Source organism: Giraffa tippelskirchi, chromosome 11, assembly GCF_054371585.1.
Source record: "Giraffa tippelskirchi isolate mGirTip1 chromosome 11, T2T-mGirTip1v1.2.pri, whole genome shotgun sequence".
NCBI lineage: Eukaryota > Metazoa > Chordata > Mammalia > Artiodactyla > Giraffidae > Giraffa > Giraffa tippelskirchi.
Genome location: NC_137285.1, coordinates 59471411 through 59491661, shown reverse-complemented (window position 1 = coordinate 59491661; position 20251 = coordinate 59471411). Strand labels below are relative to the sequence as shown.

The 20251-nt window shown below is 39.0% G+C and overlaps 1 protein-coding gene across 32 annotated transcripts in view; it reads left to right on the top strand.

The window, feature by feature from the left end:
* Nucleotides 1–20251, top strand: part of IQCM (IQ motif containing M) — a 589121-nt gene that overhangs the window by 115890 nt on the left and 452980 nt on the right. For 31 of the 32 annotated variants that reach the window (XR_014069346.1, XR_014069348.1, XR_014069351.1 and 28 more), the window contains one exon: nt 993–1260. Coding sequence is in view for 18 of the 32 variants with exons in the window: in XM_081544028.1 (XP_081400154.1) it covers nt 993–1260 (268 nt within the window). In the remaining 14 variants the exon portion in view is untranslated. Of the gene's footprint in view, nt 1–992; nt 1261–5170; nt 5274–20251 lie in introns of those variants that run through there. The other variant, XM_081544041.1, reaches the window with a different exon arrangement.

Here is a 20251-nt window from a genome sequence, read left to right as displayed (position 1 = left end):
AATTTTTACACATGCTTCTTTTGAACCGTCCTGTAGGCTGAGACTGACCATAGGTGGTTTTAATCTTGTAATCAACATTGTTAACATTGCTTACTAATTTTTGCCTCTAAGCCATTAGAAATACTTATAAATTGTATGGATTTCAGTGGTAGGCATGTGAGATGAAAAGTTTACACTCTTCAGAGTTAGATAGCTGTGCCTTAGAACCTTCACCTACTTTTAGAATTTTATCTAATAATAATAGGACAATATTCTACCTTTGGTTGCTTGGTAAAATGTAATACCAATGTACTGAAACCCCCTTATTGGCATTTTGAGTTGGCATCTGTTTGCTTTGTCTAGACCTTTTCTTATAGGGAGGAGAAGAATCATAGCTCTGTCTATGGGCTAGAGAATTACTAGACTAGAACAGTTATAATTGTTTGCATATCTGCCTATCAGAGACCTGGGACTATATTATTTTCTATTGCTCACGGTAGTCAAAATTAGTAAGCAATTAAGTGATTGGAAGGATCTAAAATACATATCTGATTAGTAATATGCTTTCCTTGAGAACCTATCTCCATGTATAAGCAGTTATTTCTGATTCAACAGAGAATTTTGAGGGTGTTACCATTTTTTTGACATTTGAAGTCTCCAAAGATGATTGAAAGTGAATTCTTATTTGTCTATTTGAAAACTTCTATTTTAAAATTGACTTTAAAGCTGTATTAGAAAATATCACATTTGAGGAAAGCATCACTATTTTAAAATTTTTATATATATATATATTTTAAGTTGAATATAACACTTATGCTTGTTAAGGGCTTTTAGAAAACTATGAAAGATAACATCTACTTTATCTGACTATTGTCATGTGCTTTAAGTAAATGTCTTATACAGGAAAGTACTTTGTAAAATATATTTAATGGATATAATTTTATTAATTTATTACCAAATTTGTTACCTAGTTTTATACAGTTAAATTTAATTAAATTTATTTTTGTTTATAGAATAAAGTTCCAGGTACTTTTATAAATGTCTTCAGAAATAAACATCAGAAACCAAAATCTAGCAAATTCATACCTTTGGAGATTAAAAAAAAGGAAACACTTGATGCGGTCCAAGAACTTCAGGCAGCATACAAAAGGATTTGTTTTCCCAAGGACCATTCCAGAAGTGGACCTTCTGCGGAGCTTCCACAATGGACTGCTTTCAAAGAGCCACACATTTTTAATATAAAAAAGAAGCACAAGGAGCCTATAGATCTAATTGTGAAAGGTAAGTTTTTTGGTGGAGCAAAGAAGTTCAGCAAGCCATCAGGCAGAATTATTTGCTCATGGTGTGCTTGTAATGAAATTTCTACATTTAAACAAAACCCCACATTTTAAAGGCTAGCAGTGAAAGGTAGGGAGGCATGAGTGAAAGAGCTGCTAACCTCTGGGAGCCACCAGAAGGTAAAAAGAAGGCATCCTCATGGAAAGAGGCATGCAGAGGAACAGAATGGGTTGGCCACTTCTTCCGGTAGACACAGAGCCTAGAGCAGGCAGAGGCCCAAGGCTCTGGGGTCTGTTGTTGAGCGGGGTAGTGAGGGTAGGTGAGCTCTTCCTGAGGATGTTACCCCAAGGCCGTAAAGGATTTGGGGCAGGTGTGGAGTTTCCTGTAAGACCTATTGCGGTAAAAGTTTCTTCTTTATCAGAAATTCGGTGAAGCGGAAACTGGAGATCTATTTAAGCGGCGTAATACTGTTTTGTGAGACTGATGTGTTTTCCCGGCCAGAATAAATGACCTCTCAAAATACATTTCTAGTTATAAACTGTCATAACTTCATCTACATTTCCCTCTTTTGTTATTGCTTACTATGTTATTGATTCATTGGAATTTTTTTCACTCAAAGAGTGCCTGCCCTGTGCCAGGAAGTGTGTTAGGAGTTGGAAACACAAAGCTTAAAAGGCTCAGGGAGTAGTGGCAGGGACAAATACTTGGGTAATTTCTTATATGCCTTCTGACAACTGCTGTCATACAGTTGGTGCACGTGAGTATGGAGACACTGAGGAGTACCCAACCAGATGCCAGAGGACAATTTCTCAGACGAGATTTCATTAGAAATAGGTTTTAAGGAGAAGTTCATTAAAGGTAGGTGGGAACAGGAGAGGCCATTTGGAACAGTGGAAGAACACTGTTAAAGCTCTGAAGGACAAAAGAAAGTGATGTGTCTTGGGGAAGGAGAGATTTGGTAAGAAATGAAGTTGCGGAGATGGGTGAGACTAGATTTTGATGCGATTACAATAGCAGACCCAGGAATTGACCCATGTGTATTTGAGAGCAATGATGATATTAAAGCTGGGAGATGGGGAAGGAGTAAGGTATGACTACTTCTTTCTGTCAAGAAAAATAAAGCTGGCAGTAGAGCTTGTGGAGAGAATGGTGGCAGAGAGAGACGAGAGGAGGCTGCCCAGGAAAGCAATGGTCCATGTGAGAGATGGCAGGGCCTAGCGTAGAGCAGGAGTGAAGCAGAAAGTGTCCGGGAGGGACTGATTGCAGTGTTTCTCAGTGCAGTATTCAGAGCACTAGTCACGAGTGATTCACCTTGGCACGAGGGTTCTTTGGTTAGATAAGTTTGAAAAATGCATTTACTTCTTGGAGATTCATATTGAAGATTAATATATTGAAAGCTCTAAGAAATACTACAGGAAATAAATCTGTTTAATGTTTTTAACCTGCCTATCACCAATTTGTTTAACCAAAGAATTCCCGAAGAAAGATACTTAGGTTTCTAGACGGGAAAACTCAACAGGTATCATTAAGGGAATTCAGAGGGAGAAGCAGATTTAGGGCAGGTGGAGACAGGAATGGGCAAGATAACCAATTCAGTTGTAGACCTGTTCAGTAGACATGCATTGGGAGATAAACAGTGCGAAGTTGCAAATGGAGATACTTAGTACCAGATTAAGACTGAAGATTGATGTTGGCGATCACAGCTATACATGAACCATTGTGGGGTTCATGCATTGTTCAACCAACATTTATTTACTGTGGGAGAGATATAGCGAGAAAAGATGTTACTTGCCCTCAAGAATTTCAAATTCATATATGTAATTTGTGTGCAGTTGGATGAAGGAAGATAGATATGTGATTATAGTATAATGTCACCGACTGTAATAAAAACAAGCTCTACTGTTTTGAAGTCAATTGGAAAGATACCCGATTCAGATTTAGTAATAGGGGTGGATTCCCAGGAGATTTAAAGTCTGATAAATTTTGAAGGATGAATAAGTGTTAACTCAAGAAGGAAGAAAGGTACTATGAGAGTCAAGTATCTACATCATAATGAGTATCTGAGAAAGTGATGATAGTGTACTTAAGGGAAATAAAATAATTTTAAATAACTGATATGAGGCTTGGGGAATTAGAGATGAGACCAGCAGAACATTGAAAGTTAACCTAAAAGTAATCCAGATGTTTTGCAGAACAGTTGCAGTGATCACATTTGCATTTGAGAATAGATCGTGGCAGTAGAGGTGTGGTGGGATGAATTTTGAAGGCACAGAGACCAATGAGGAGACAGGAATTCCCGTAAGCAAGGATGACTTGTATTATGTTAGTGGCACTGGGGATAGAAGAGTGAGAGGAGAGATTTTAGACATATTTGAGAAGCAGAGTTATCTAGATTTGGTCAACAGTAAGGTGGAACATCAGACACAGAGAAGGACTGTGGGATTCATGGGCTTAGTGGTACTAAGTGGCACCATGGAAACAGATTGAATTAAAGAGTTGGAGATGCATTCTTACGTAATGGTGAAACTGCCACCAGTAATAAGTTGAAATCTAAACTGTGTACATACTGAGCTCTGTAGCTCTAGGTGAAGAAGTTGGGAGGAAACAGCATTACTAAAATATGTTGGTGGCTTTGGTTGCCTTTGGGAAGTTTTTATTATAAAAAAGAGATGAACTAAGAAGACTATTGGCTGGTTTGCAAGCAGAAATGAGAGAGCATAGAGAGATACCGTGTATTTGGGTCCTTGGTTTTGAGAAAATACCTACTAAGACTTATCATTGTAGCTAAAATCAGATTAATGATATGTTTTTACCAACCAGGCCATTGTTGCAGGTAACCCAAAGGCACTAACTGTTAAGTTGGGAGACTAAAGCAGGAGGTAGAGAAGCAAAGATACAAGGGAGATTTTAAAACTGTGTCTAAAAAAGGAGCTTTGAATGTGGTTATTGGTGTGCAGAATTGGAAGAAAATAGGTTAACATATCTACCAAATATTTTAGAGAATTTCATTGCTGAAGAAACCATTAACCTTGATTTAATTGAATATTCATGAGTAAAATAACCTGGCTTTATCTGGAAGTGGATCACAAAAGCTATACAGTCTCCAAGGAGAATAACAGCAATACGTGGCCCAGGTGCAAGGAAAACTTCTCAGAGTGGATCCAGGGGGCACTAAAGAAATGAACAAGGGAGTGCCTCTCAGAACAGAATCCTTGTCTACTCAGGGGCCTTCTCAGCGCCTCCCCAGCAGGATTCTATCACTTTCTTTGGCCTAATGATTGCTCCACTGCTGGATGTTTTGTGCTTCTGGGGAAAGGTGGAAATCATTTATGAATTTGGTACACATTGTTACTAGACCACAAGGAGCCACATCTGGGCCTGATGGAGAGGATTACAAACAGCCAGAGATCCTGGGCTCTGAGCTGGATGCAGTGCTTTGGTGGAACTTTGGGTTGTCTCCTTTGTATCCTGTCAGGGTATAAAAATGAATGGGTATTGGATGTGCAAAAGGGCAGACTATGCGGAGACTGGCTAGATGCCTACTATATCCGTTTCTTCCTGAGTACTTGGCTTAAATTCACTCCTCATGTTCCTTGTAGTTAGGAGGAGCTATCTGATTGAGATTTGGCTCAATGGATTATAGCTGGAAGTGCCGCACATCCATAAAAAATGTCTCTCTTGTGTTTGGCTCTCAACACGACACCCTACATTTTCAAGCATAAGGACTCTTTTTCAACATTCTTAAAACAATTGCAGTTTCATTCATGGGAGAGTGATCAAAGTGCTTTTAGTATCTGTTGATCAAAAAGCTTTTATTCAGACATGGAGTAAATATACAAAGGTTGGTGAGTGAGAAAAAATGATCATGACTTTTTCCCTCACAGAACTTGTAGTCTAGAAAAACAGATATTAATTAAATTGTCACCTGTATTTGGATTGAGAGTATACAACACGTGAATTGGACCAGGTCTGGGGATCAACAAAGGCATCCTGGAGGAAATGTCATTTGAACTAAGGTATGAGAAATGGGAAAGAATTTCTCAGACAAGGAGTAATTCCTGCTTGGAGTTCTGGGCCTATATGCAATGGCCCAAGTGAGGGAAGCACAGAAGTGCTTTCAAAAAAGTGCAGAAAGAATAGGTGTGGCTGCAGTTCCGATGAGGAGCTGAAGAGAGGTCAGCTGTAGCTGTCAGAAAAGCAGAACCTTGTCAGTGATGTACTAGGAAATGCTCAGCAACTGGTGTGGGGGAGGAGGGAGGAAGCTCGACGTGCAACTTTTGCCGATTTCTGTGTGTAGGTACTCTCACGTAGCCAGTTTCAAGCTGCTGACACCACTGATCATGGGAGTCGGGACCAGATACACACAGTTTGCCCTCTGGAGCATTTCTGGCAAACCCTGTTCCTACAGTTTGAGCTCCTCTGGGCTCACTTCCTGTGTCCGCCCCTGCTGTGGTGAGGTTCCTGCCCCAGGCTTCCCCAGCTCCTCCCTGGCTTGAGACACCTGCAAGAATGGGCTCACCTGTCACACAGGAGGAGCTGGGAAGGGAGGGGGAGGGCCGGTGGATAAATACTTCCTCCTTTCTTTGCCAGGGCAGAAGGGTCTCAGTTACGTTCTGTAAAGCTTCTCAGAAGGTCCCAAATAATTAAGCACCCAGATACTTGTCGTGGTTGTCAACTCAAAAAAGGATTTTTATATTAGTTCTCCCTATTTTTTCTCCCCCTCACCCTCACTTTTCACTCCTGATCCCTGAACTCATGTCCTTAAAACAATCTCTTAAAAATATTTTGGTGGCAAGTTGTCAGTACTTGCCCAAAGATTAGAGGTGGAGTGTGAGGGAAAGAAAAATAAAGAAAGGGTGATTCTTAGGCTTTAGGCCTGATGAACTGAAAGATAAGAATCGCCATTTTCTGAGATGGGGAGAGAGAGATGTAGTTTTAGGATAGGCAGAAACCCTGAGTTGAGATTTAGGCACATTATGTTGAGGTTCTTAGTATGCACATATATAAATGAAAATGTCCAATAGACTAGACTACTGTACTCTAGACTACTGTCTAATAGGTGGTCTGTTATGTAATTGTGGGTGCATAAGAAAGATTGGAGTAATTAACGTGGGGATATATGTCCAATAGAAATGTAATAAGAGCTACAAAAGTTGTAATTGAAAATTTCCTAGTGGCCACATTAAAAAGTAAAAAAGAAGCAGGTAAAACTAATTTTAATAATAGATTTATTTAACCTAATATATCAACATATGATCATTTAATAGTTAACATAAAAATTATTAAGGAGATATTTTACTTTTTTTTGTTACCCCAAGTCTCCCTAATCCAGTGTATGTTATAGAAATTGGATTAATCACATTTTAGATATTCAATAGCTACAGATGATGAGTGCCTCCTGCATTGGACAATAGAGGTATAGATTTTATTTATAATCATAAACTTAGAGACATCATCTAAGAAGTAAATGTTGGTAGAGAAAAAAAACATCCAAGGACTAAGTCCTGGCAGTTTCCAGTATTTAGAGAGCAGTAAGAGGAGTATCCAGCAAAGAAGTGGAAATGAACAGCTAGGAGGGAGATCAGGAGAGTGTGAAATATGTTACTCATGGCTCAGTCAGGGAGGAGGAAGGCTTAGACAGGAGGAGCAAAGGAAGACTAGTTCTCAGGATCTCTTATAGAAGGTGGGTAATCCTTCCTTATGATGGTCTGTCTCTTTTGGGGGATTGTCCTTTTAGTTATTTTTCAGTTGTTCAGTCGTGTCCAGTTCTTTGCGACCCCATGAACAGCAGCACGCCAGGCTTCCCTGTCCTTCACTATCTGCCGGAGTTGAGTCGGTGATGCCATCCAACCATCTCATCCTCTGCTGCCCCCCTTCTCCTCCTGCCCTCAATCTTTCCCAGCATCAGCATTTTTTCCACTGAGTCAGCTCTTCGTATCAGGTGGCCAAAGTGTTCAGCTTTAGCATCAGTCCTTCCAATGAATATTCAGGGTTGATTTCTTTTAGGGTTGGCTGGTTGTCATCACGAGGTCAAGGTTTTGGGGGGATGGAGAGTGTGAGAAAGAAGCGAAGGAGGACACTGGTCCTCCTGATATTCTATTACAGGCTACGGTGAAATCAGAGACATTTTCCTAGGAAAGTCTGCATGTGTCCCACCATACAGCTGTGAAGTGCTGATCTCAGAGTTTATATTTGAATTAAAATTGCAATCTATTTCTCCAGGTTCTTATCTCAAAAATGTATATTAAGTCTGTAACTTGGATCTATTTTTTAAACACATTCCCAATATTCACTTCGGTGTGAATGGATGCATGATTGAAGATATCAGTCACATTAATTCTAGAACTTGATTAAAGTTTGTGAGATTAGAAAGAAAAGTGAGTCATCCTGTGTGTGGCGTCTATGTGCCTTTCACTCATGCCACACTGAGAAATTCAGTTGTGTTACCTTCAATAAGCTGAACATCTTATGTGAGGACAGGCCACACATTCTTTGAATTTGATCCAAGGATATCAACTTTAAAAATACACTGCAGCAATTATAATATCACATATCTTTAGTAAATATGTTCCCTGTGCTTCCATGTACTGCATGCTTGTATTTTTCTTGATAGAGCAAAATAAAAAATATGAAATGATCTTCTTTCTGAGCACATAGATACTCTATAGTACTGCTTAACCACTTTCTGTTGTCATACTGCCAGCAACTTATGGGTCTTGATAATTAAAAGTCACATGTAAAAGTCAGTTTTTGTAATATAAATATAGTTACCATATATTACATTATATTCATCTGCTTACACACTCCCTTGGGAACAAAAAATACTGACGTCTAATTTGAGTCATTTAAACTTGAAAACAGATTTTAGTTAATCTCAGTAAGATTTCATGATATTCATGTCAAGCAAGTATATTTAGGGAATACTGGGTTGTTCCTTAGCCAACTTGGAAAGGAATAGATGTGTGTGTGTGTTTGTTCTTTGGTCTTCAGATCACAAATCTATTCCTTTATATATAAAATGAAGGCATAGTAAATTTTAATAGTGCTTTAAAATAACTATGGCTAGAAAGCACTGGAAGAAACCATAAGGGAAAGTGACTTAGTGTCATTTATTTTGTTTGTCCATAGTGGTGACAACTTACCAAACAGTATTTTGATCAACAGTGTTTATAAAATCTTTTATTTTGTATGTTGATGATTTTAAGTATACATAGGATATTAACAAATACATTAAAACTGGTTTTTTTACTCGTTCCCACAAAATTATTTGGAGAAACTGAAGATCAGGTTCCATAACAATTTATAAGAAACGTGGAAACTAGAGATGTTTTTTAATGAAGTGGAAAATTAAATTGAATTTGGTATTACAAAATAATTTGATTTTGGAAGATTTGAAACTTGAAATATAATAGTCTTCCTCTCTGTATAAGAACAAGCTCAGTAATTTCTAAATGAGGGAATAAATTCAGATAATATGTTTAGAGAGCATCATACAGAGCATTTTGTAAGTACTTCTTTGCTTCTCTTAGTTTCTTCCTGCCTTAGATATCTATGCTTCTTCCATTTCTTGTCAGGAATTTTCTTTTGCTTGTCTATGCTATTGAAGAAAGAACTTCAACAGAAGTCTTAAAATTAGCAAATGAAGATAATTATATAATTGGGCAACCAATGTCTTGATCACAATCCATTCTAACTTATGCTTTTTCTCTTTTTGGACTGACCTGGTGAGCTCTGAAATGGAAAGGTGCAGGATGGAGACTTAAAGTAAGACAGAAGACTCCATGCCACTGGAGTAACATGGTTTACCAGATTGAAATAGCCACAGAGTTCATAACATTTAATAAATTAATAACATCTTAATATGAGAATTATTAAAACATTATAAAGGATTTAGAGACAGTAGAAATGCATTCTTCTAAACATCTGCCTCCTACTAATTTTCTTACTAGTCCAGAGGACAGCTTAGGGAGAACAGAAATCTTAGGCTAGAGTAGTGACTTTCAGAAATTTTCTGATTAAGTACACTTGTTCTATGTTTTGCATTTGACAAGGAACATAGGCAGAGAAGAGTTCAGAGGCTAGTGACCTATTTTCCAGTAGGCTAAGCTTCCCAGGTTGCACTAGTGGTAAAGAACCCACCTGCCAATACAGGAGATGTAAGAGACAATCCCTGGGTCAGGAAGATCCCCTGGAGAAGGAAATGGCAACCCACTCTAGTATTCTTGCCTGGAGAAGCTCATGGACAGAGGAGCCTGGTGGGCTACGGTACATGGGCTGCAAAGAGTTGGACACAATTGAAGCAATTTAGCACACCGGGAGTCCTCCCTAGGTCATTGTACATAAAGTTTTGTGTACAAGTAAATAACACCAGCTTCTCTGAGGCAGTACGATGAAAGTAGTTCATGGCGTCCTAGAAATGGTTTCCTCTTTGTAGTGAAATCCTCCTTCAGTAGACATTCATCGTTTTGGGCCTCTTGACATCCTTTAAACTGACCTCTGGTAGCAGAACTCTGATTTGACTTTGGAGAAATGCCCCTCCCATTACGAGTTTGTGCAGAGTGGGGAAGGCTGTCCCTCCATCCTCTGACTCCAGAGCTGGCTTGTGATTCGGGCACAGCCAATGAGAAGGACTGATTCTCCTGGCCACAGGGAGAGGTGGAGTGATTGGATTTAAATCAGCATGAATGATAAGAGCTTGAGGTACCTGAGAACACAGCAAGTAATTCTAGAATAAAGTCAATATGGAAGAATGAGCTGAATGATGCAGAGAAATCACATCCTGATGACATTGTTTGAGCCTCTTATCCAAGCTTTGCTGAAAACAAATGTTACCTGGATTTTTCAGTTTGTATAAATTTGTGATTTCTTCCCTTTTGACAAAGCAGCATAGTTTAGCGACTCCATGGGACACAGGAGTTCAATGACCTAGATTAAAATCTCTGCTTTCAAAAAGTAAAGATGGCGAAAGAGTAGGTAGATGTTGAGTACATCTCTCTCCACGGATACATCAGGAATACACCTTCAGACACAGAAGGGCATGCAGAATACCAGCTGAGAGCAGACAGAAGGACCTGACCAGTGGAAAAGAATATATAGAACCACACAAAACTCGGTAGGACGAAGGAACTAGGGGGAAAAACTGGAGTGTTAATAGGACTGGACCTGACCTTGGCAGGCAGAGGAACTGAAGGAGGGCTCTGATCCCCGTATCAGGGCAATTGTCTGAGCCAGAGGAGAAACATTTAAGGCTGAGAGTGAAACAGCTGATCTGTGGCAGCCTAAATGGAATGAGAATCAGACAGTCCTTGCTGCAGCCATACATACCCAGGACAGAGACGAGGGTCCCCTGGAAGGCGCAGTGGCTGGGAGCTGGAGTTTAGGCATTGTGGAGCAATCCCAGGGCGAGGGCTGCTGTTGACTGTGAAGAGACGGATCGAGGGACTGTGAGGGAGGAGATCGTGGTGGGAAATGCTGGTGGAGGAAAGCCAGGCAGCCATGCAAGCAAGGCCATACTGCTGAGTCAGGCGTAGGGGGTGGAGCCATCACCATAGCCTCTCTCTCCCCACACACCAGCATCGGCAACTGAACACTAGAGGCTGGCCCATCAAACGCCTGAGCACTGAACTACAGAGTAGGACCGCACCCAGGGTGCCCCTTTCAGTGCCTGACGTGCCCGTCTACAGAGTAGGACCCCAGGCAGGGGGGTCCTCTATGTGCCTGACGTGCAGAACAACAGAGAAGGACCCCAGGCAAGGGAGCCTCTAAGTGCCTGACAGGCGGAGCTACAGAGAAAGACTGGCTAAAAAGGCCCTCTGATCACCAGGTACAAGAGGCTCGAAAAAAGACTCTGATAGGGCCGTAAATCCTATGGCGGAGGCAGTCCGTGTCCCTGTACACTTGGCACTGCCAGGGTCCCCAAAGGCCAAGCAGCTGCACCACCTTCACTCTCAACTCTCACTGGGGCAGAGCTGCCACAGGCAAAAAAAAAGTCTTGCGTCTATGTGCACGGTGTTGCTTTGGTCGTGTCTGACTCTTTGTGAACCTGTAGACTGTGGCCTGACAGGCTTCTCTGTCAGGGAGGGGTGTTCTCCAGGCAACTATACAGGAGTGTACTGGCCAATACTGGTTGCCATCCCCTTCTAGAGCACTGTATTTCCTGCTGCCCTAGCCGCCAACCCCCCTGAGTACCTGGTGCTGCCAGAATCCCTGCGACCCAAGCAGCTGCACCACCTCCACACCTGTCCCTCACAGGGGCAAACTCAGGTCCTCCAGAGCAGCCTCAGGAGCAAACCCCAGTGGACAACCCACAGGTAGAGGTGGAAATAAAACCACAATTGAAACCCAGGGGCAGTGTGGCTAAGGAAGAAGACCCAAAACCTTCCCACCAGCTGTGCAATTAAACTGCAGATTAAATCCACATGATAACTAGGCAGACTCTGTGTCTATGGAAAGCCATCAAGAGCTCCCACAAAAGAAAACGCACTAGTTCTATTAGCTGTGGACATGGGAGGCAAGAACACACAGGAGTAGGACCAGATTAGAATCTGAGCTGCCCCCACAGCAGGTCCAGAGATCAGCACAGTGTTGGAGCGCATCCTAGGGAGGTGAGGTGGACTGTGACTCCCAGGCAGGGAAAGGACTCACAGCAGTGACTCAAGAGAAACATTTATTATTCTTATTTTTTGACTTGTTCTGTAGATTCTTTTGGATTTTTTTCCTTTTTTTGATTTCCTTTTCCCCCCTCTATTGTAGCTGTCAATTTTATTGGCACTAAGAAATCCAATTAAGCTTTTGAGATTTTTTTTTCTCAGTCATATTTCTTATTGTTGTTATAAACCTCTGCCTCTACGTTGGACTTTTGCTTTTGTTCGGTGGAGTTTTCCTTTTTTTGTTCTTTTCTCTTTTTTAAGTTTTTAAACCTAATATTATTTTTCTACTTTTCTTCCTTTTGTTCTGGTAGATATAATTTTAGGTTTCCTTTGTTTTCTGGGTCAATCTATTGTACTTTATTTTTGTTGGACTGTTAGAGGTTAGATTTTTCTTATATGTATATGTATATGTGTATATTCAGTCACACTTTTTATTGTTGTTTAAACCTCTGCTTCTAAGTTGGGCTTTTACAGTTCTGTGGAGTTTTCCCTTTTTTTTTTTCTTTTTTCTTTCTTCTGCCATTTTTTTGTCTTTTTTATAATTTTAATTTTAATTTTTTAAACCTATTATATTTTTCTACATTTATTCCTTTGCTTGCCTTTCCTACTGTTCTTTTCCCCTTGTAGTTAATCTTTAATGTATATAAATCTTCTTCATCTACCTCTATTTAATGTTACATATCTATTCTTTCTTTTCTTTCTTTCCTTTCCTCTCAACATATTTGTTAGTTTTGTTTCCATGGCCTTGTTCCCCACTTGGCATCTTGCTTTAGTTCTGTTTTCTAGTTTGTGCTTTAGTTAGTTTTGTTCTTAACTGGTAAATATAATTTTTGATTTCCTTTGTTCACCAGGTCAATCTACTGTATTTTTGTTGGACTGTTTTGACTTTGCTCACGGGTGTATATGTATATGTATATATTCCATTATTTTAATTATTATTTGCCTGATTTTGTAGCTGCCATTTGTCTGGGGCTCATCTTTGGTTTCTCATTTTTAGATATTTGTTTTAATCTCACTTAATGTCATAACAAACCACTTATGGAATCTTCACTTCTGACCAGAGATCAAGCCCTGAGCCTTTGGAGTCAGAGCACTGACTCCAAGACCCTAGACTTCTAGAGAACTAACCCTAGGGAGTATCAAATAGTGAGAATTCACACAAAGGAAACCACTTGAATACAAGACCCAATGTTACTCAACCACTAGTAGCACCTGTGCAGGACGCCTCATCTAAACAACAAATAAAACAAAAATACAAACCAGTCATCAGCAGACAGGATTACACCTCACTCAGCCTTGCCCATCAGAGAAAAACAAACAAACAAACAAAAACTCAGCACAAATCTCACCCTATACAAAGCTCACACAAACCACTGGACCAACATTAGGAGGGCAGAAACCAAAAGGAAGAAAGAATTCAACCTTCTTCAAGGAAAGAATTCAACTTTCCTTAAAGCCTGGGAAAAAGAGATCACAAACACAATAAGTTAAATCAAAATAATGAAAAGGCAGGGAGATGCTACACAAATGAAGAAACAAACTAGAAACACAGAAGTCCAAATAAATGAAGAGGAATTAGGCAAACTACCTGAAAAAGAATTCAGAATAATGATAGTAAAGATGATCAAAAACCTTGAAAACAAAATGGAGAAAATGCAAGAATCATTTAACAAAGACCTGGAAGAATTAAAGAATAAACATACAGAGACAAGCAACACAATCACTGAAATTAAAATTACTCTAGAAGGAATCAATAGCAGAATACCTGAAGCAGAAAAATGAATCATTGAGCTGGAAGATAAAATGGTGGAAATAACTTCTGAACAGCAGAATAAAGTAAAAAGAATGAAGAAAACTGAGGACAGTCTCAAGAGACTCTGGGACAATATCAAATGCACCAACATTCAAATTATAGGGGTCCCAGAAAAGGAAGAGATAAAGCAAGGGTATGAGAAAATTTTTGAAGAGATTATAGCTGAAAATTTCCCCAACATGGAAAAGGAAATAGTCAGTCAAGTCCAAGAGGCTCAAAGAGTCCCTACAGGATAAACCCAAGGGGAAACATGCCAAGACACATACTAATCAAACTAACAAAGACTAAACACAAAGAAAGAATATTAAAAGCAGCAAGAGAAAAGCAGCAAGTAACATACAAGGGAAACCCCATACGTTTAACAGCTGATCTTTCAGCTGCAACTCTGCAGGCCAGAGGGGAAAGGCAGGATATGTTTAAAGCACTGAAAGGGAAAAATCTATAACCAAGATTACTGTACCCAGCAAGGATCTCATTCAAAATTGATGGAGAAATCAAAGGCTTTTCATACAAGCAAAAATTAAGAGAATTCAGTACTACCAAACCAGGTTTACAGCAAGTGTTAAAGGGACTTATATAGTCAAGAAATACAAGAGAAGAAAAAAGATCTACAAAATTAAGCCCAAACAATTAAGAAAATGGCAATAGGAACATATCTATCAATAATTACTTTAAATGTAAACAGATTAAATGCTCCAACCAAAAGACACAGACTGGCTGAATGGATACAAAAACAAGACCCATATACATACTGTCTACAAGAAACCCACTTCAGACCTAAAGACACATATACACTGAAAGTGAGAGGATGGAAAAATATATTCCATGAAAATGGGAAGCAAAAGAAAGCTGGAGTAGCAATCCTCATATCAGACAAAATAGACCTTAAAATAAAGAATATTACAAGAGAAAGGAAGGACACTACATAATGATCAAGGGATCCATCCAAGAGGAAGACATAACAATTGTAGATATCTATGTACCCAACATAGGAGCGCCTCAATACATAAGACAAATACTAACAGACATAAAAGGAGAAATTGACAGTAGCACAATAATAGTAGGAGACTTTAACATGCCACTCACAACAATGGACAGGTCATCAAAACAAAATTAATAAAGAAACACAAGTCTTAAATGATACATTAGATGAGATGGATCTCATTGATATCTTCAGGACATTCCATCCAAATGCAGAAGGATTCACCTTCTTCTCAAGTGCACATGGAACATTCTCCAGGATAGACCACATCTTGGGTCACAAATCAAACCTCAGTAAATTTAAGAAAATTGAAAGCATATCAGGCATCTTCTCTGACCAAAATGCTATGAGACTAGATATCAATTATAAGAAATAAAACTGTAAGAAACACAAATACATGGAGGTTAAACAACATGTTTCTAAATAACCAACAGGTTACTGAAGAAATCAAAAGGGAAATCAAAAAATTTCTAGAAACAAATGACAATGAAAGCACAACAACTCAAAACCTATGGGATGCAGCGAAAGCAGTTCTAAGGGGGAAGTTTATAGCAATACAATCCTAGCTCAAGAAACAAGAAAAACATCAAATAGACAAACTAACTTTACATCTAAAACAAATGAAAAGGAAGAACAGAAAACCCCCCAAAATTAGTAGAAGGAAAGAAATCATGAAGATCTGAGCAGAAATGAAAAAGAAATGAAAGAAACAATAATAAGGATTAATAAAACTAAAAGCTGGTTCTTTGAGAAGATAAACAAAATGGACAAATCTTTAGCCAGACTCATCAAGAAAAAAAGAGAGAAGAATCAAATCAACAAAATTAGAAATGAAAAAGGAGAGGTTACCCCAGACAATGCAGAAATACAAAGGATTGTAAGAGACTATTATGAACAACTATATGGCAATAAAATAGATAACCTGGAAGAAATGGATAGATTCTTAGAAAAGTTCAATCTTCCAAGACTGAACCAGGAAGAAATAGAAATTATGAACAACCCAATTACAAGCACTGAAATTGAAGCTGTGATCAAAAATCTCTCAAAAAACAAAAGCCCTGTAACAGATGGCTCCACAGGAGAATTCTATCAAACATTTAGAGAAGAGCTAATGACTATCCTTCTACAACTCTTTCAAAAAATTTCAGAGAAAAGAACACTTCCAAACTCATTTTATGAGGCCACCATCACTCTGATACCAAAACCAGACAAAGACAACACAAAAAAGAAAACAAAGGCCAGTATCACTGATGAACATAGATGCAGAAATCCTCTACAAAATTTTGGCAAACAGAACCCAACAACACTTCAAAAAGCACAAACACCATGATCAAGTTGGGTTTATTCCAGGGATGCAAGTATTCTTCAATATAGGCAAATCAATCAGTGTGATACACCATATTAACAAACTGAAAGATAAAAACCATACGGTAATGTCAATAGATGCAGAAAAAGTCTTTGACAAAATTCAGCAATCATTTATGATTAAAACTCTTTAAAAAATGGGCATGGAAGGTACCTACCTCAACACAGTAAAGGCCATATATGGTAAGCCTACAGCAAATATTATTTTCAATGGTGAAAAACTGAATGCATTTCCCCTAAGATCAGGAATAAGACAAGGGCACCCATTTTCTCCACTATTATTCAACATAGTTCTGGAAGTCCTAGCTACAGCAATCAGAGAAGAAAAAGAAATAAAAGGAATCCAGATTGGAAAAGAAGTAAAGCTCTCACTGTTTGCAGATGACATGATACTGTACATAGAAAACCCTAAAGATAGTATCAGAAAATTACTAGAGCCAACCAGTGAATTTATCAAAGTTGTAGGATACAAAATCAATACACAGAAATTACTTGTATTTCTATATACTAACAATGAAAAATCAGAAAGAGAAATTAAGGAATCAACCCCATTCACCAGTGCAACAAAAAGAACTAAATGTCTGGGAATAAACTTACCTAAGGAGACAAAAGAGCTGTACACAGAAAATTATAAGACACTAATGAAAGAAATCAAAGATGACATAAACAGATGGAGAAATATTCCATTTTCCTGGGAAAGAAGAATCAATATTGTGAAACTGACCATACTACCAAATGCAATATACAGATTCAATGCAATCCCTATCAAATTACCAATGGCATTTTTCACAGAACTAGAACAAAAAATTTCACAATTCATATGGAAACACTAAAGACTCCTAATAGCCAAAGCAGTCTTGAGAAATGTTGGGGGCAGCCTGAGAACAAACAGGATCTGCTTTGGGAGCTGCCTTGTTGACTCAAGGGTCTAATTCCAGACATAGCTCTCTGTCCCGCCACCCCTTATTATTCATTAACCTTAAGGAAACATCTTGCAGCCCCTGGAGCGCATCTGACGCAGGACAAATGGCTTTTACGACCTGAGTCCTGAGAAACAAAGTTTTAAGATCTTGATTGATTGCTTTATGTTCCTTATGTGAACTTTGGTGCAAAGAATGTATTGTATAAGAATTTCCTGGTAGAAGGGTATAAAATCTGTGCATAAAAATAAACAGTCATCACTGACTGCAGTGATCCTCTCAACCCCGCTGCGTCTCTATCTACTTATTTCTCAGCCGAGGAATCCCGCGTTTGTGCCTACGTTGACTCGTTGGCCGGTCCCGACAGAGAAAGAAGAATGGAGCTGGAGGAATCAATTTTCCTGACTTCAGATTATACTACAAAGCTATAGTCATCAAGACAGTATGGCACTGGCACAAAGACAGAAATATAGACCAATAGAACTAGATAGAAAGCCCAGAAATAAACCCATGCACCTATGGGTACTTTATTTTTGACAAAGAAGGCAAGAATATACAATGGGGCAAAGACAGCCTCTTCAATAAATGGTACTGGGAAAACTGGACAGCAACGTGTAAAAGTAAAAGCAACAGTAAAAGAATGAAATTAGAACACTTCCTAACACCATACACAAAGACAAACTCAAAAGTGATTAAAGACCTAAATGTAAGACCAAAAACTATAAAACTCTTAGAGGAAAACATAGGCAGAACACTCGATGACATAAATCTAAGCAAGATCCTCTATGACCCACCTCTTAGAGTAAGGAAATAAAAACAAAAGTAAACAAGTGGGACCTGATTAAACTTAAAAGCTTTTGCACAGCAAAGGAAACTATAAGCAAGGTGAAAAGACAACCCTCAGAATGGGAGAAAATAATAACAAATGAAACAACTGACAGAGGATTAATTTCCAAAATATACAAGCAGCTCATACAACTCAATACCAGGGAAACAAACAACCCACTCAAAATGTGGGAAAAAGACCAAAACAGATATTTCTCCAAGGAAGACATACAGATGCCTAGCAAACACATGAAAAGATGCTCAATATCGCTCATTATTAGAGAAATGCAAATCAAAATTACAATGAGATATCACCTCACACCAGTCAGAATGGCCATCATCTAAAGGTCTACAAAGAATAAATGCTAGAGAGGGTGTGGAGAAAAGGGAACACTCTTGCACTGTTGGTGGGAATGTAAATTGATACAGCCACTATGAAAGATGGTATGGAGATTTCTTAAAAAACTAGGAATAAAACCACCATATGACCTGGCATCCCACTCCTAGGCATATACCCTGAGGAAACCAAAATTGAAAGAGACACATATATCCCATTGTTCATTGCAGCTCTATTTACAATAGCTAGAACATGGAAGCAACCTAGATGTCCATCAACAGATGAATGGATAAAGTTGTGGTACATATACACAATGGACAATTACTCAGCCATAACACATGTGAGTCAGTTTTAATGAGATGGATGAACCTAGAACCTGTTGATATACAGAGTGAAGTGAGTCAGAAAGAGAGAGATAAATATCATATTCTAATGCATGTATACGGAATCTAGAAAAATGGTACTGAAGAATTTATTTACAGGGCAACAATGGAGAAAGAGACATGGAGAATAGACTTATGGACATGGGGAGAGGGGAGGACAGGGTGCGATGTATGGAAAGAGTAACATGGAAACTTACATTACCATACATAAAATAGATGCTGTATGGCTCAGGAAACTCAAACAGGGGCTCTGTATCAACCTAGAGGGTGGGATGGGGAGGGAGATGGGTATACATAAGTATATGTATACTTATGGTTAATTCATATTGAGGTTTGACAGAAAACAGCAAAATTCTGCAAAGCAATTATCCTTCAATAAAAAATAAATTAAAAAAGAATCTCAGCTTTCTCACTCATTTGTTTCTTTTATTTCTTTAACCTAATTTGGTTACCTGTTGGTTTTCAGTGATAGTCTCTTGGAAACACCTTCCTTATCTAGTCCTTATAGGAAAAATTACACTGAAAGTGTATGTAGTAGACTGAATAATAACCACCCAAATATATCAGATCCTAATTCCTAAAGCCCATAAGTGTTACCTTATTTGGGAAAAAGATCTTTGCAGATGTGATTAGGTTAAAGATCTTGAGTGAAAGAGATTATCTAGATTATTCCAGTGGCCCTAAATGCAATCACAAGTATCTTTATGAGAGAAAGCCAGATCGAAATTACAGACACAGGAGAGGAGATACAGAGGAGATAACCACGGAGGCAGGGTTAGAATATTATGTCCAGTAGCCAAGGGTTGTGGGCAGCCTCCAGAAGCAGGAAGAGTCATGGACTAGATTTACCTGTTGAGCCTCTAAAGGTGCGCAGCACAGCTGACACCTTGATTTTGGACTTCTGGCCTGCAAAACTGCGAGAGAATACATCTCTGCCATTTAAAGTCACCAGGTTTTGGGTAATGTGTTATGATGGGAATAGGTAACTAGTATAGTGTACTTCCGAAACTCGGTTTCGAGTCTAGACATCACGTACATTGTCGCCCCCTGTATGAGCACCTAAGTGTGGTCAGTGGGCTGGTCGTCTCATTTCCTCATCCCTGAGTGAGGGGTCGCTATTAAGGTCCTGCTTGAACCGACACTGTGTGTCATGGGTCCTACTCTCATGGAACTTTCAGGTTAGTAGCAGTGAATTACCCTTTTTCTCTTTCAAAAAATAGAGGTATTGTAGGTTTTTGTTTTCTTTCTTTTTTTCTTCTGGCAGTGGGAATGGAAACCAGGGTTATAATTTACACTGTATTTTCTCTTCTGAGTTTAGAACCAACTGAATGGAAAGATGCATCTGTGTGTGTGTGTGTGTGTGTGTGTGTGTGTGCTAAATCGCTTCAGTCCTGCCCGACTCTTTGCAACTCTATGGACTGTAGCCCGCCAGGTTCCTCTGTCCATGGGATTCTCCAGGCAAGAATACTGGAGTCAGTTGCCATGACCTCCTCCAAGGGATCTTTCCAACCCAGGATTGAACCCACGTCTCTTATGTCTTCTGCAGTGGCAAGCAGGTTCTTTACCACTAGCGCCACCTGGGAAGCAAGAATTGGGCAAATGGAGATTCAGATGTTTATTTTCTTTTTTTTTTTTTTAATTTATTTATTTATGTATTTTTTAACTTTACAATATTGTATTGGTTTTGCCACACATTGACATGAATCCGCCATGGGTGTAC